Genomic DNA, 13,408 nt, shown 5'->3' with positions numbered 1-13,408 from the left:
CAAACGTTTTTGTTTTTGGTGACCTTCAGTTTGTACAATGTAGTCAGTATCACCCACTTTCTTGTCAGTTACATAAAAACCTTGGGATCTAGCCCTCAAATTGGTGACAACACCAAAACCCTATCACCAGGACTGAAAATTATATTTTTACATTCAGTCATATGTGGGCTTTTCCGTAGCAACTTATGTCGTCCTCAGAAGTCTTGTTCCGAATGTAGATGCATAGCGTAGTAGATTCAAGTCAAGCTAATTTTAGTGAAAAACAAGATCAATGACTCAACATGGCCGTAATATAGTCAGAATCCTACAATCGATTCTGTGTTTGGTAGAGGTTTCCAATGAATGTGGAAAGGGTTTTCTCGTATTTATTTTTATAAAGGTACCCAATGGATCATGGTTGTGTTTCTAATTAAATTAAATCCCTAACACTGCAACATGTTTGTTATTATATTTCAAGTCAGTCTGGACACAGAATAACATAATAAATAACTTAGTTGCTCTGCAAGCACAATGGGTGAGTCAATGAGTTTGGTTGAACAATATTTCAATAATATCACCGTGTGTCAGCTTGACATGGGACGAAAGCCAGAAGTGATGCCGGTTTCAGAACCTTACCACATTGATGAAAGCTTCTAGAACGAGTTTGGTGGCAAAACCATAGAAACATAATCAAGGCGAATCTGAAATACGAAACCGCAATCATAGGATTTAAAAAAATATTTTTGACACTTGTGTTATTACTTTGCTTTTGTTTGTGAGAATTTTAACATAAGCTTTGACAAATAACGATATTCGTCTGGAAGTATGTATATACCCACGTGTCATCTGATTTATGTACGTTTGCATGAATAAGTTGAAGTTTTTTGGTTTTTTTCATGAAACTTTATTGGTCATCGAAGTTGACAAATAACTATTAATAGACTGAAAATGTAAGATAGTGGACTTCCCTCTCTCTGTGGAATGATATAGAAAACAATTCATTGATAACAACAGCCATTGATGAAAGGAATATCACTCATAAACATATAACAACTGTGATTTACTATTATTGTGCTGAGGCTACTTGGCTATGGTAGACAAGCTGATGGCAAGGGTATTCTGGCTTTCTGTGACATCAGGGCCTCGAGCCTGGGGGGATCTACACAAGAACACTCTCTTGTACGTGGAGGAGAACTTCTTGCTCATGGCCATGTACACTATGAAGTTGGCAGAAGAGTTGCAGCACTCCAGTAATAAGATGACGCCACCCACTAGGTTGAACAAGTTGGAATATCGCCCCACAAAGTTGAACCCTTGGATAAAGAACCTGAGGGTTACAGTGATTGTGCCGGGCATGAGGCAGGAGATGTAGAGACAACTCACAAGTACCAGCATGTTGGTCACTCGATCTTCATCCTTTGTTTTGTCAGCGTTCTGGGAGGTCTTCCGTCTCCATACTGAGCTCCTCTTGATCCTTATGACAACCAGAATGGTGAAGACACACACCAGCACCATCGGAGTGTAGCGGAACATGATGTTGAGGATCTGGTCCAAGTAGACGTCAAAGAAATCCGCGTTGTCGATGTAGAACTGTGTCACTCTAATATAGGGAATAATTCGTTGTTGACGTTTACTGAATACATAGGTGATTTTGTAGAGATTGAGCAGAGGGGCAAAGGCGGCACAAAGAGTAACATACAAAAAGACTACGGCGAACTTCACGCGAGTCGGCGTTAGAAGGAATTGGGCCTTGAGAGGGAAGTGCACTGCTATGAAACGTTCTATGGCAATGAGCATGGTGAGAGCGCTTGTGATCCGTCCGAACAGCATATTCAACATCAGGACTTGGGCTTGCATGATCATATTAACGTCGAATGCAGCATTCTTGTCGACCTTCGACACAAGATGGTTGACCTTTCGCAGTAACGTTGTTATTAGAAACAGTGTGTCCGATATAGCTAAAGCAACGAGGATGATGTTGGTTCGTTCCTTCGACCCCTGGATATAGAGTACTACGAAGCTCATTACGTTACCTACAATTCCAAACACGCAGATGACAGGAAGCAGCCCACAATAGATGATATCGAGAACGAGTTCTTTCGCTTCAGTGCTGACTAATGGTTGGTATGTCTGTCCTCGGGAAGATGGTGCCGATTCTTGAGTCGAACTTTCGTCTTCAGCGGCGAGAACCGAGGAGTTGGAGACATCAGTGGTTTCGTTAGACGTTTCAATGAGAGTGGAAGTCGTTGAGGGTTTATCAGTGTCTGCAGTTAGGGTAGCTGCAAGTATTGTTGTTACGGCGTAGGGAAAGGTGATATTCATTGTGAACAGCCCCTGAAAAACAACCATCCAAAAGAATTACTGTCGTATGTTGACCCACATTATAGGCTTACAAATTGAAGGGGAAAATTCAAACTTTGAGAATATGAAGAGTGAGTACGAATTATGCTAGTGGCGGATGCTACCACTAGGGCAGGACATACTTACCACGTTTCATCACTGATTTTGAGTTATACATTCTTTACACAACCAATGGAATAGGTTTCGACAGATAATCGAGGCTGATTATTCTTTAGCGTTGACGTTTTATATATACTTGATCAAGATCGATGTTTTTGCAGTTGGACTAAGTTTCCGATTTCCGTCATAAGTTCAGTAGCATGTGTGCGGAGTCAAATACAAAAGAACATATTTCTTGAACGATTTTCTTTATTAATAAGCAGAGGAATTTCTGCACCTATACACATGTAATTCAACAGAATTCCTTTCAACAGAATCTTTAAATGCTCTATTGATGGAAATAAATATGGGACATACTTATTGACGAAACGCCCATCATACACACACCCTCACACAGACACACCCAAGCGATAAATATTGAATGTTTTTTTGCACATTTATCAACTACAGAAGAGACAGTTCACAGTGATATTATTCATAGGTCATAAGTAGTCAAGAAGGGTTTCAGGTCCAACGTTTCCAAGTCAGTGTACTGTTTATCAAACTTTCTACAGCGGTTTGGTAGACATTGAGGTCTCAAATGCAAATTGCTGCTTTGTGTATTACGAGGGGTGGCTGGAAAGTCCCGAGCCTTATTATGAAGGAAGTATAGTACATCCTTCACAGTTTGCATGTACAATACTTTCTGTGTTGCTACTGAACTAACTTCACAACTAGTTCTTTCATGACTTTGTACTCCCTGTTGATGATAATGTACAATTTTAAATGCCGAGCAGTCATCAAATATCTACAACTGAAAGGACTAGCTCCAACAGAGGACATGGTGTCAACTTAAGAGGATTAAGATGCTTCCTTTGCCAGTATTAAGAGTTGAGCAACAGAGTTACAGAGGGGAAGAGAAGGCCTCCACCAAGGTAGTCTGTTACACGGACCCTCGAACAAATATAGCTGATATAGTCCATGCAAGTCTATAATAGGCTAGATTACTGCAGTTTCAGGTTTTCTACTCAAGTCTAGAATGATTTGTCAAGTCTAACTGCCCCAGCTGAAATTCAGCATTGATCTGGGTTCCATTTTGGATTATATGTTGCATTTTGTTGATGTATATTTTTGAATAAGATAACTTTATTTCTTGGACTAAATGTTTGTTTACCCTGCCCTCTAAGTTTGGCCAGACAACACGTGTCTGTATTTTTTTTAGTTGTTTCCTTGTTACTCTGGTTACTCTTGTTTCCTGGAATAATGACTTTCTCCATGAATCTCTTGATTCAAATTGTAATATTCCTGTCACATACACATTCAGTGGCATGTCAGGGATGGGTGGTTGGAATCTTTACTCATTTTGTGAAATTCCTTGTATTTATGTCTCTTCAAAATTATATAGTCTCTGAAAATTTTATGAATATAATTTAACAGCTGTTTTTTCAGTAAAACATTTTCATTTCAGAGACCCGATGTTAGTCTACCACCAAGGTAAAGTGATAAAATACCTGTCATGAATGATCACAAAAATTAAATTGTCCCCGTAAATTCCTAAAAAATGTAATTATGCTCCAGGCTGTTGAATTTTTTTTTCAAAAGTCAGGCTCTTAGTATTTAAATATAAAACGCAGCTGTTAATCTCGATACCAAATCCGAGTCATGATTTTAAATGATTTTTTTTACAAGATTATAGCCTTCTGCAATTTTAATTCTTGCAAACTTTGGACGTACGTGATTGACACAATCAGGTTCAGCAGTATGGCTTAAATTACTGAAAAAGGCTGATATTTTTAATCCCAGGAAATGAGCAAGTCTGTGATACAAGACGAAATGTTTCACCACAAACTTGAAAAGTCTTTATCTTTATCCATTGGGAATACGAACGGGGATAAGAATTAATTCCGTCCTTTCAAATGGACAATCGCTAAGCGATGCAGTGTCATTGCATTATCGAACACCTGGTGTCACCACAGATTTCAGTGATACATTCATATTATTTCCCCGCAATTTTGCCTTTTACGACCAGTGGAATCTTTACAGGCGAATACTCGAGGCTGGTTATTCTCTATAGCGTTGACATTTATATTTACGTAAGAATAATAAATGCGTTTCCAGGAATACCTTTGTGATTACATTCATACAATTTGGAGTTGCATTTGGAATAATAAATGTCACTTAATAACATTAATATTATTTGACATTAAGTGCTGAGACTGATATTGAAGGAATTGCGTGACAGTGAAATCTATTGTTACATTACATAACAGTATATCCACAAAAACGTAATTCAACTGAACAAATTCCGCTGCGTTGAACTTATATGCTCAGGGATAACTTTTGGTATTACATCCTTTTTTCTGCAAGTACGTCATCTCTGCAAGTACTTCATCTCTGCAACGACGTCATCTCTGCAAGTACTTCATCTCTGCAAGTACTGCATCTCTGCAAGTACTGCATCTCTGCAAGTACTGCATCTCTGCAAGTACATCATCTCTGCAAGTACATCATCTCTGCAAGTACTTCATCTCTGCAAGTACTTCATCTCTGCAAGTACTACATCTCTGCAAGGACGTCATCTCTGCAAATATTTCATCTCGGCAAATACTTCATCTCTGCAAGTACTGCATCTCTGCAAGTACTGCATCTCTGCAAGTACTTCATCTCTGCAAGTACTTCATCTCTGCAAGTACATCATCTCTGCAAGTACTTCATCTCTGCAAGTACATCATCTCTGCAAGTACTTCATCTCTGCAAGTACTTCATCTCTGCAAGTACTACATCTCTGCAAGTACGTCATCTCTGCAAGTACTTCATCTCTGCAAGTACTTCATCTCTGCAAGTACGTCATCTCTGCAAGTACGTCATCTCTGCAAGTACGTCATCTCTGCAGGTACGTCATCTCTGCAAGTATGTCATCTTTGCAGGTATTTTACCCCTGCAAGTACTAGATCTCTGCAAGTCCTTCATCTCTGCAAGTACTTCATCTCTACAAGTACTAGATCTCTACAAGTACTTCATCTCTGCAAGTACTAGATCTCTGCAAGAACGTAATCTCTGCAAGTTCCTCAAGTGTTTCCTAAAGTTCATGGTGATATACCTCTTTGACATCATGTAATCGCTATCGTGAAATGTCTGTAGTATGAGGCTCAGAACTTATCAGTCAACCCTTGTATGTCCCAATCTGTTACACCAATACATCGAATTGGTATTTTTCGCAAGTGTTTAGGCTGCCGTACCAACACAAGTTAACCGCTGTGACACAGTTGTTAAATGCATTTAGTTTGAATTTCATTGCTTGCAAGCTCACAAACACACACACTTACCTTGAAAATATAGCTTCCGTATGTCAAGGAAATGTTCAACGTATTGTTTCGGTTTTATCACTGGGTTTATATATTGCAACAGTGTTTTAATTTATGACCCATTTCAAGTGCTTAACTATTGATCAGGAAACAAAATACCATTAGGATCACTCAACGTAATGCACAGCACGTTGGCGCAGGTGAAACATCTTAAGTTTGTACATTGGCCTGGAACAAATGCAACGATTTCCATTATTTTCACCATGTTCTTCCAATAGTATAATTCATCTCGACATCAATGTAAGACAAATGCTGCAATAACAAGCTTGCAAAATATTATTCTTGTCATTTTACAAATCGGTCCTTCAAGGCATTTTAATGCTATTGTTCTCTGTAGATTTGTGTTTGGTGATGAAGATAACTGTTGTCAAAGGAATGAAACACAAAGCAGTTTAATCTTTACATCAGTTCTCCTTGAAAGAACAATACACAACGTTATGCTAAGACGAATAAAATCTCATTATTTCCATAAGGACGTGCTTATGGAAAGAAATTTCGTTTCCATTCGTATTGAAGAGAATGCCTTCTGAAGAGAATTTGTACTTCACTACCCTCATACTTAAACATATGAATGTGAGCTTTTCTTAGCGGAATACGAATCTTGCTGAAAAGTTGTTTCTTAAAGGTTACAACATTCAAGTAAATTACAATGCTCATCAAAAGCTTTTTGAAAGAGGTTTATGGCAGACATGCGGAGGACGTTTCCAAATTTGACGCCTCCGTGACAAAAACAATGGCTGATGCAATTCCCTATTTTGATTTGCCCCATATGTTACCGTGTTTGTTCAGTTGAACACTTGTCTTGCCTTTGCATGTGTTTGTAACACCTTCGGGGCATAATACGCTCACCTTTTCGCGAACACCTGGTATCATCACTATTTAATAGTGATTACAAATTAATAGCGTCAAAACCCTTCCCAAGCCACAGGAGATCTCTGCTAAAAGCAGAATCGATTGAACGATTGTGACTGTGTCATGAGCGGGTGTTTATGATTCACTGTCAAATAGTGATGACACTAGGTGTCCGCGAGAAGGGGAGCTTATCCTGCCACCCCGGTGGCACCCGTCACAAACACATGCAAAGGCAAGTCAACACATGTTCATTCTATTATCTGATTCTTAAAATCGACTCTGCCTTTAGCAGAGCTGTCTTATAAACACATGTTCATGATATAGTCAGAATCGTACAACCGACTCTGCCTCATGCAGAGATTTCTATTGGATGTGAAAAGGATTTTGTCACTTTATGTACAAATATGGAAGGGGTTTTGTCACTTGTATGTACTTTGAAGTGATCTTCACTGTAACGACATACAGTTACGATCAGAAGGTCGCACGTCAATACAAACTTTAGTAGAGTGTGTTAGTTCACTTTGAGTAGATATAAAACGAAAGTTTGGAAACATTTGCATGTTTTATCCTATATTCAAAGTCTGTTGTCCACTACACAGAGCGAGCAGAAGGTGAAATATCTCGTGTATTGTCACTTGTAAACAAACAATAACAAAATATAAAACGTCAGCGTTAGAGAATAACCAGTGTCTGTTATCCGCCGGAACAGATTCCATCGTGCGTTAAAGGCATAACAACAGTGCAAAAGATATATACTCGTAGATGGATCCCTGAAAAGAGTAAGCATATCCTGGTTTACTGGTAGCACCCGCCACTCATACAATTTGCGTAAAACAATTAGTGTTTGATGGTTGCCTGGGGCCGTGCAGCACTCCTACCAGCGACGGCACACTGAAAACAAACCAGGCTAACAAACAAACATTTCCATTGTGTATATTTTACATTAAGCACCTTAAAAGCATTGTAGACAATCACTATGCAAGTACTGCCATGCCCACTTTGAGGAGATACTTCCAATTGATTTCTCTATACTCGAGGTTCATTATTGTGTATGACTCTCGCCTTATCTAATAATTCTTGAGAATTAGGATGAATTAATTGATACTTTGAAGTTCTACATCCAAATGTGGGTTATTATTATTGTTATTCGTTGCTATGCCCAAACATTATGAATTATGTAGCTTTTCAATGTGTCTGTTGCACATCTTCCCGGAACCGCCGTATTGTGTCCGAACATTGATAGCTTTACACGGGCTTAACGTCTTGAGGTTTTAAGGACCATATCCTTATTGCCTTATGTTGAGAGTGAGTGAGTGAAACTTTGTAAAATGAATGGGAACGTGTTAAAAAATGTGAATTGAAGCCCAATTGGATTTTTTACTCCTTACCTGGACGGTATTGAATACAATCCAGCCAAACATGCACAGAGAAGCCTAAATCGTTAATGCATAGAACACAATCCGTTACAATAATCGAACTGGTAATTACAATGATGTATGAAAGAAAATAAGGCCAAAGTTATTTAATTTATTTGTTGCGGGGTGCTACACCATATTCGTTGAGAAAACCACTGCGTCGTTTAATTGCCGTCAACGCCGAACGCTATGTTAAAGCTGCTACTCGGCATTCACATGTGCAGGTATTGTAGTCAAATTTTATTTTCTTCATTGAAAATAATTAATTAGATCCCTACAACCTGATCAAATATAGACATACAATACAAGCCCCTAGTCCAGCAAATACTGTTAAATACGTCTATATGTGATTAAATGATGTCACCTTGTACCAGTGATTGGTTAATCCGGACGTTTTCAAGTGGATTTGATTGTTTATTTACAGCGCCATATTTTATCCCATCAAACGAGTAAATGAATTGTGCTCTGATCAAATATAGACATACAATACAAGCCCCTAGTCCAGCAAATACTGTTAAATACGTCTATATGTGATTAAATGATGTTACCTTGTACCAGTGATTGGTTAATAAGGACGATTTCAATGGGAATGGTACCATTGGATTATCCATGTTTTATCCTATCAAGCGAGTTAATGAGTTGTATTTTAAGCCGCAGTGAGCAGTATTTCAGCCACATCGCGCCACGTCAGCTTGGTGTGGGGGAAAAGTCAAAAGTGATGCAGATCTTAGCTGTTACCATATCAGTACAAGCAACGAGAACAGGAATGGTACAGACAAACCAAGAACCATAATCAAGGCGAATGTGGGATTCAAATCCGGCGCCGTGGATGACTGGGCGTCCTTTGTCCCTCCAGTATGAAGCGAGAAAAAGTTACTTTGAGGATGGTGCTGCCTCGATTGGAAATATACAACTGCTCATATCCACGAGGTGGTACAACAGTCGGAATGAAGGTAATGATTTATTCATTATAATATTTCAAGTAGGTTGGGCGGAAACTTGTTGATGTTAATTCATTGTCGCATATAATTTTCCTAACCGATGTCACACATCTAACTGATGTGACACACCCTTGCAGACGGACAATGTCAATCAATGTTCACGAAAGAATGTAAGTATGAAAGAATGCATAAGGGATAGGCACGCGAAACTCTATTTACTCTTTTTCAAGCAAGGATGGTATGGCAAGGTCCCCCATCATATATCGGCTGTCCCCCACACATGATGCTCAGACGTCCAGGGGCCGTATTGTGGCTTCAGAAAGCCTTGACGTCAAATGAAGCTCTGGACGACCCGTGTGCATCGTGCCAATTACAGGAGAAACATGTCCATAGCCGCCGATTGTCCTGTCCAGCATCTTCACGTCCAGCAGACCTGCCCCTCTTCTTCACTTTTAGGCGTAAGTGAGTTTAACTTAACGCAGTTGTTTTTCAGTTATTGATGTTGGGAAGGCAGGCTTTAGACGTTTCTCACTTTTGTGAAACCAAAGAGCATGGGTATTGTACTAACAAACCCAGAAACATAATCAGGGCGATTCTGGAATTCGAACCCACGATCATGTTTGGGTACACCTAAGGGACACAATACTGCATATCAAGTTATTGGGTCGTAGGCGACTTGACAATACGTGCCACATCATTTCACAAGATAGATAAGGTGATGTGAAATGGGTTTTAATGTGTGTGGCTGCTTGTACTAGTAAGAACTAATGCCAGTTTGGTAATGTCAGTCCACTAGGATACCATGCCGCAGTTAACAAGAACACCCCACTCAGACACAGTATATTGAGTCTGAGCCGACCGGTTCTTGTTTTATCCCCTTAATGACGAGCGCCACACAGGGTAACAAGGAGTAACCTCTTTTAACGTCTTTTGGTATGACTTGGCCGGGGATCTTGTCAACGGCCTTCCGCTCGCCGGGCAGACGCTCTATCCACCAGACCACGAAGGCGGTTATTAAGAAGGTAGACGAAACTGAAATATTCTGATAGGTCTGATAACAGACTAAACGATGACAGTCGTCCTTTTTTATAGGCCTGGTTCATTTAATGGTTCTTTTTGTAGACCTAGAAGCGACAAAAACATTTCCCTAATCATAAAAAACATTCTGCATGATCTCATCATCGATACATTACTTTCAACCACCACAATATTCGCCTACTTAATCCAAGCTCTCTGCCAACTTTACAGACGATTTATCGCAATTAAATTTTATTTCAATGACATTGTTATTCAAAACGCATCACAGAGGAATGTCTCTTCTGAACTAAACTGCCGGGCAAAAGAAAATATAAACTTGAAACTTAGATTTGACCAAACGATTACAAACGTTGTGAAAACATTACTAGATTGAAAACAGTCGCCGAAACACTGCATTCTGGAGGTCCCAAACACAACCATCGTGTAACCATTGGTGTATACTTTCGTTTTCCCAGCAGCTTAATATACGATTTTTCGATTTGTATTAATTACACATGACATGACATCCTCACATTAGGATTCCAAACAATGACACGTCTCGTAATTTTGAATTTGGGTACGGAAACGTATCTGAAGCATTTACGTCCAACATACATCATCAGAGTGGCATCAAGCCATATTCCCTACCTTATCAGTGAGTGAGTTTGGTTTATCGCCGGTCTGAACAGTATTTCAGTTCTCTCAAGGTGAGTCAGCTTGATGTGGGAGGAAAGCCCGAGGTGATGCAGCTCCTAGACGTTTATAACTTTGGTGAAACACACGAGCACGTATATGGTGCGGAAAACCTGTTCATATTCAGGGAGAACCCACGATCCCACTCAACTCCACATAGCAATTAAGGCGCCATTGATGAATGGCCCCCCGTGTCCCAAGCACGATCTTTAGGTGCGGTAATGTATATAAAATTATCGAAGATGTGGAGAACTTTTATCGTACCAAGGAACGAATCGATCACGATGAAACAGTTAGGAGAAACCAGGCAAATGGATTCACTAAAGAGTTTGTATTTGTCACAGACTGTTGAAGGTTGCTATCCAAGGTTACCCAAAGGTGTGAGTGTTTCTAAGAAATCACCTGCAATACTTTCAGTCTTCTCTGGATTAAACTTAACCTGCCATTTATCATCCCCATTCTGAAATTCTATGGAGATCACTATTAAGTATTCTGCTTGTAGTCAAGGGATTTTCGACAAATACATTAAGTGGAGTATCACCAGCAAACAGTCGTTTCATGGATTGCATATTATCAATAATGGCATTTAAATAAATAAGAAAAAGCAAATGACCCAATACAGATCCCCAAGGTACGCCAGCTTCTAACTGTTTTACGTTGGTTGCCTGACCATTAATTATTACTCTCTGTGATCGATTGGATAAATAGCTTTGGGGTCATTTCAATAACTTTCCATTTATGTCCACTGCTTTTAATTTAGATAATAATCCCTTGTGCCACACCTTATCAAATGCCTTACTTACATCAAAGAAAACTGCCCTTACTTCCTAACCATTATCTAAAGCAGTAACTATCTCATTGTATAAGTACGTGAGTTGACATTGCGATGTATCTCCAGGTATAAACGAAACGACAAAACGCTTCCATATCCAATACAAATATCTGCATCAAGCAGAGTCGATTGTACTATTCTGTGTCCTTCTTTGGGTCCTTAAAATACACGCATATGTGTATAGAATTCACCATCGACCTCCCCGAACTGGGTATGCCCATCCCACTTGTAAACATTTCATCGTTCAATTATGTGTCATTCGGTGAAAACATAGCACTCATTAACCCTGCTGTGTTTGTATTGTTAAAGGAGAACAGACCGTGCTTGTATTTTCCTACAAATTTAGGTTTCGATTCCACTTATCAGGCATAATATTAAAAAGAAATCACATACAATGGAACTTGGTACTCCATCACAATTCGTGTTATTACACTAATCTACAGAACAGTGTATGGGGATGGAATTGAGACGTGAGCGGTGTGTGATGGTTATTGATTTAGGACGTCAATACCAAGCCCTTTTCGAGCGTCTGCCCAGAGAGCGGAGGTTTGGTGGTTCGATCCCCTGGCCACGTCATACTTGAAGGTGGTACTTGGTTTTACCCTGCCTGGCACTCGGCGTGAAGGAGATAAGACAAAGACTGTCCACTTTGAAGTCGGTATAATGTGTCTGGGTGGGGTATCATTGGTATATTAGTTGGTTATTAAGATGCCAATACCCCTGTCAATGGCTTGGTTGAAAAGCTGTGTTGAAAACGTAATTACTTTGAAACTCCACAGGTGGCATCCGTGACACATGTATAGGCATGACAACACATGCTATTATCGGAATCTTAAAATCGACTCTGCTTTTCTCTTATTAATGTCTTATTAATATGAAAGGGGTTTTGTCGCTTTGAAGTGTTCTTTACTGAAAAGACATAAAGTTACGATCAGAAGGTCGCACGGAAATACAAAACTCAGAAGATTGTGTTAGTTTACTTTGAGGAGATATAAAAAGACAGTTTAGAGACATATGCATGTTTTATTCTAGATTCAAATAAATAAGGCGACAAAACCCTTTCCATATCCAATAGATATCGATTGTACGATTCCGACTATATCATGAGCATGTGTTTATAAATCACTGTCGAATAGTGATGATAGCATATGCATGTTTTATTCTATATTCAATGTATATTGTCCATTGCGAAGAGGGAGAAGAAGATGAAGTATCCCGAGTATTGTCAGTTATAAACAGAAACAATAAGTGTTTGTTAGTTGCTGTTTTTTCACCTTTCTTTATTCATGTCAATGAGTACAATTGCCTATGGATGGTTGGTTGGTTGGTTGGTTGGTTGTTTAACGCCGCACTCAGCAATATTCCACCTATATGACGGCGGTCTGTAAATAATGGAGTCTGGGCCAGACAATCCAGTGATTGATATCATGCGCATCGATTCACGCAATTGGGATACGATCACATGCATCAACCAAGTTAGCGAGCCTGACCACCAGATCCCGTTAGTCGCCTTTTACGACAAGCATAGTCGCCTTTCACAGCAAGCATGGATTGCTGAAGACCTATTCTACCCCGGATCTTCACGGGTCGCCTATGGATGTGTAGATCGGTAGATATTATGTGTACTACAGACAGGAGACTATCGTGATACATTTTTTAAATGTTTCAGATGCATTACATAATTTCTTATGGCAATTACTTTTTCCACTTTTGAGAATTTTCATAAAAGCAATGAATGAGTGTTTTTGTTGTTTCACATACTTGAGATTAAATATTTCTTTTACAGGCAATGATAATATGCCTTATTACCTCATGGGATCTTGGTGCAAAGCAAACCAGAATTAAGTTATAATCAAATTGAATAGTATGTGGAAA

At 39.3% G+C, this 13,408-nt stretch overlaps 1 protein-coding gene across 1 annotated transcript; it reads right to left on the bottom strand.

The window, feature by feature from the left end:
- Positions 1-1,059: 1,059 nt before the first annotated feature.
- On the bottom strand, positions 1,060-2,076 carry LOC139465533 (FMRFamide receptor-like). The gene has a single exon (XM_071247250.1). It carries the CDS (start codon positions 2,002-2,004, stop codon positions 1,060-1,062), a length of 945 nt encoding a protein of 314 aa, XP_071103351.1. The 5' UTR covers positions 2,005-2,076.
- Positions 2,077-13,408: the final 11,332 nt, after the last annotated feature.

This window comes from Haliotis cracherodii, unplaced genomic scaffold, assembly GCF_022045235.1.
Source record: "Haliotis cracherodii isolate W230 unplaced genomic scaffold, xgHalCrac1.p SCAF_18, whole genome shotgun sequence".
Taxonomy (NCBI): Eukaryota; Metazoa; Mollusca; class Gastropoda; order Lepetellida; family Haliotidae; genus Haliotis; species Haliotis cracherodii.
This window is presented reverse-complemented; position numbering and strand designations above follow the sequence as displayed.

Excerpts from the sequence above, each read along its gene's own strand:
- LOC139465533 (XM_071247250.1), bottom strand. The coding sequence starts at position 2,004 with ATGAGCTTCGTAGTACTCTATATCCAGGGGTCGAAGGAACGAACCAAC.